We start from the raw sequence: 3,447 nt of genomic DNA, 5'->3' as shown, positions 1-3,447 counted from the left end.
CAAATAAAGGTTTAACTTTTCTGAAGAATTCTCCACGTTGCCTGACTCATTTTGGATATCGAAAAACCACGACAGAATTTGGCGCTGCGAGCAGGGCTGGAAAGAGATGGCTGGTCGAGAGCGCTGTACCAAGGATCCCGTCCTGGATCCCCCTCACACAAGTGCGTGTTTATGACCCGGACCCCAGTCCCTGGGCACCGGCACTGAGCACCACCTGGCTTCACAGCAGCCCCAGTGGTGGGGCCACAGACCCGGTTGATGCTGCTGTTTCCCCTGAGAAGGGACTCCCCCCCCCTCTCAACAGGATGCCCCAGGTGTCCGTGTGTGAGATAGGGTCGGTAACAGGGGCCTCCTGCCCCTCTCCTAGCGAGCCTGCCCGCCCTGCGGTGGGGACCCCGACCCTGCCCCTCCTGTGTGGGACCTTTCTGTCCCCTGTCCCCCCTCCCCGGGCCCCGACTGTGGAGGGATGAGGCTCCCTTTCAAACGGACCCGTGTCTCCTCTCCCCCATCCGGGGACCGAAAGCGATTAATCGCCGGGAGCAGAGCACAGCAGCGAGTCCCGGAACGGGGGGCTCCAGGGGTTCTGGGGTTTGCAACGCCTGGTTAGAGGTCACTTCTCCCTGGGTCCCGGCCCCAGTCCCAGCCTCGGTGTTGATTGAACCGCGGTCCAGCTCTCCGGGACCCTCCCTGTGGACCCGGGCAGGACTGCATTGATTTATCCCCTGGTCACATCCTCTTGTACCCACAGCGATGAACCCGTTTCAATGCTCTGACTGCGGGAAGAACTTTGAAAGGCCGAGTGAGTTAACGAAACATCGGCGGGTCCAAACCGGGGAAAAGCCCTTCAGCTGCCCCAATTGCGGGAAGGGGTTTGCCAAGATCACCAACTTGGGGACCCACCAGCGGGTCCACACCGGGGAAAAGCACTTCACCTTCCCTGAGTGCAAGAAGGGCTTCACTCAGAGATCCAACCTTGAGGTACAGTGGGGAGAGGCCCTTCACCTGCCTCAATTGTGGGAAGGGGTTTGCCCAGTTTACCAACCTATGCAACCACCTGTGGGTTCAGATTTGCAAGAAGCCATTCACCTGCCCCAAGTGTGAGAAAGGCTTCACTGAAACCTCCAGCCTGAAGAGCCACCAGTGGGTCCACACCAGGGAAAAGCCATTTGTCTGCCCCAAGTGTGGCAAGGGCTTCATCCAAATCTCCAACCTGTGGAACCACCAGAAGATTCACAGCAGCGACAGGCCAAGTGCAAAAAGGGATTCATTCACTCCTCCCATTTGCTGACCCACCAGCATGTCCATACCAGGGAGAGGGCCTTCGTCTGCCCCCCAGCATGGAAAGGGGTTTGCCGGGTCCTCCCACCTGCTGGACCACCAGTTCAATGTGGAAAGGCATTCGCCAAGGCCTCTAACCTGCTGATCTCCCAGACTATTCACACTGGGGAGAGGCCATTTGTCTGTCCCGAGTGCGGGAAGGGGATCACCCAGACCTCCCATCTGCAGACACATCAGTGGGGTAATACCAGGGAAAAGCCATTCACCTGCCTTGAGTATGAGAAAGCCTTCACCAACAGATCCAGCCTTGAGATACACCAATGGATGCACCACAGGCAGAAGCTCCTAACCTTCCCCAAATGCAGCAAGGGCTTCAACGAGCAATCAAACTTGCTGACCCACCAGAAGATTCACAGCAGTGACTGACCATTCACCTGCCCTGAGTGCAGGAAGGGCTTCATCCAGTCCTCGCACCTGCTGAACTACCAGCGGGTACAGTCCAGGGAGAGGCCATTCATTTGCAAGAGTGCAGATAGGGGTTCGCCCAGTCCTCCAATCTGCTCATCCACCAGTGAGAGGCCGTTCACCTGCTCCAACTGTGGGAAGGGATTCACCCAGTCCTCCCAGGTGCTAACCCAATAGCGGGTAAACTCCATGGAGTGGTCATTCATTTGTCCCAAGTGTGGAAAGGGGTTCACCCAGTCTTCCAACCTTATGACCCACCAGAATCCCCATACCAGGGAGAGGCAATTATGGTAAGAACTTCACCCAGACCTCTCACATGCTCAGACACCAGCAGGTTCATGCCAGGGGGAGGCAATTCATCTGCTCCGAGTGCGGGAAGAAGTTCATCAAGTCAAACAGCCTGGTGAGACACAAAGTTCACACAGAAGGTTTGCAGGGTGTGGAATATTTAAACATCACTCACTCAAACACCAGGAGGGACTGGAGTCTTGTGGTTATTGAGGGAACAAATCAAAACAGGTTTTGTTGTCAATTTGCAATTTGTTTTCAGGTTCAAGTTTATTGTCGCATGAACAAAGGTGCAGTGGGGAAGTTTGTTTTGGACCAGTCCAGCTGGACATCCTGTACATTGTCCAGCAAATAAGTCACAGTGCAGGAGTGCAAGTTCCAGTGACAGATCAGTGGGTACAAGGCAAAACCAGCATTATTTTACAAGGGTGAGGATCAATCAAGAGTCTGATAACACGGGGAAGGAATTGTCCTTGAATCTGGTGGGGTGTGATCTCACACTGGGGAATCTTCTCCATGGGGAGGAAGGTAGAGGGAGTGTGGCTGTGGAGGGATGAATCTTTTAATATGTTGGTTGTTTTTCCAAGGCAGTGGGAAGTGGAGGTGGAATGGATTCTCCCGTCAATGTTAATGACTCTGATTTAATATTTTTAAAAAATTAACAATGCAACACAGTTGAAGGCTCTCCAGCCCATGAAACCCATGCCGTCCAATTAACCTACCAATCGCGGTGGGGGGGTGGGAATGTACAGACTCCTTACAGACAGGACTGGATTTGAACCTGGGTAGTTGGTGCTGTAATAATGTTTCATTTCCATGTCACCCAATTACAGGAATTGAATTTTATTTCCTGGATCTAAACAGAATAAAGCAGCTGTGTTTGACAACTCTCATCCCCTTGTGTCTCTGTAATACACTCGATGCAGAGATCAAAGACAATACCATTCAGTCCACCTGGGGCCAGACTGGGAGCATCCTGGTATCTCCTGTAAGTGTTTCTGCTCTATACCAGCTCTCACCCTCCTCACCCTGCTGGGATTCTCTCCTGTTCCTTTCTCCTCTCTGTGTTCACTGAGCTTCCATTTCTTGATGGCTGTGCTGTTCACCTCAAGGTAAGAAACAGGAGCAGAAGTTGGCCACCTGGCTCCTTAAGCCTACTGCCAGTCATGGACTGAACTCCACTTAATTACCGGTTCCATATAAGCCTTAATTCCCCAATCTGTTAAAAATCCTTCCCTCTGTGTCTTAAACACTTTTAACAAGGCTCCACTTCAGGAGGAAGTCAGGAGAAATCAATCCAGTCCTCATCGAGGGCTAAGTTGTGGAGAGGGTCAGAAACTTCAAATTCCTGGGTGTCAACATCTCTGAGGATCTGTCCTGGAGCGTCCATGTCGATACCATCATGAAGAAGACTCG

General features: G+C 52.7%; 1 protein-coding gene across 1 annotated transcript; it reads left to right on the top strand.

The window, feature by feature from the left end:
• Window positions 1-466: 466 nt before the first annotated feature.
• LOC138765452 (zinc finger protein 239-like) lies at window positions 467-1,704 on the top strand. The gene is made up of 4 exons (XM_069942492.1): window positions 467-602; window positions 749-978; window positions 1,067-1,252; window positions 1,297-1,704. Exons 1-4 carry the CDS (start codon window positions 467-469, stop codon window positions 1,702-1,704), a joined length of 960 nt encoding a protein of 319 aa, XP_069798593.1.
• The last annotated feature ends 1,743 nt before the right edge of the window (window positions 1,705-3,447 follow it).

This window comes from Narcine bancroftii, chromosome 5 (genome assembly GCF_036971445.1).
Source record: "Narcine bancroftii isolate sNarBan1 chromosome 5, sNarBan1.hap1, whole genome shotgun sequence".
NCBI classification, from domain to species: domain Eukaryota; kingdom Metazoa; phylum Chordata; class Chondrichthyes; order Torpediniformes; family Narcinidae; genus Narcine; species Narcine bancroftii.
This window is presented reverse-complemented; position numbering and strand designations above follow the sequence as displayed.

What these genes read in the sequence shown, in the direction of transcription:
- LOC138765452 (XM_069942492.1), top strand. Translation starts at nt 467, where the DNA reads ATGAGGCTCCCTTTCAAACGGACCCGTGTCTCCTCTCCCCCATCCGGG. An exon ending in TCTGGGGTTTGCAACGCCTG is followed by an intron (nt 603 to 748) that starts GTTAGAGGTCAC and finishes TTGTACCCACAG; the next exon opens with CGATGAACCCGTTTCAATGC. An exon ending in CTCAGAGATCCAACCTTGAG is followed by an intron (nt 979 to 1,066) that starts GTACAGTGGGGA and finishes CTGTGGGTTCAG; the next exon opens with ATTTGCAAGAAGCCATTCAC.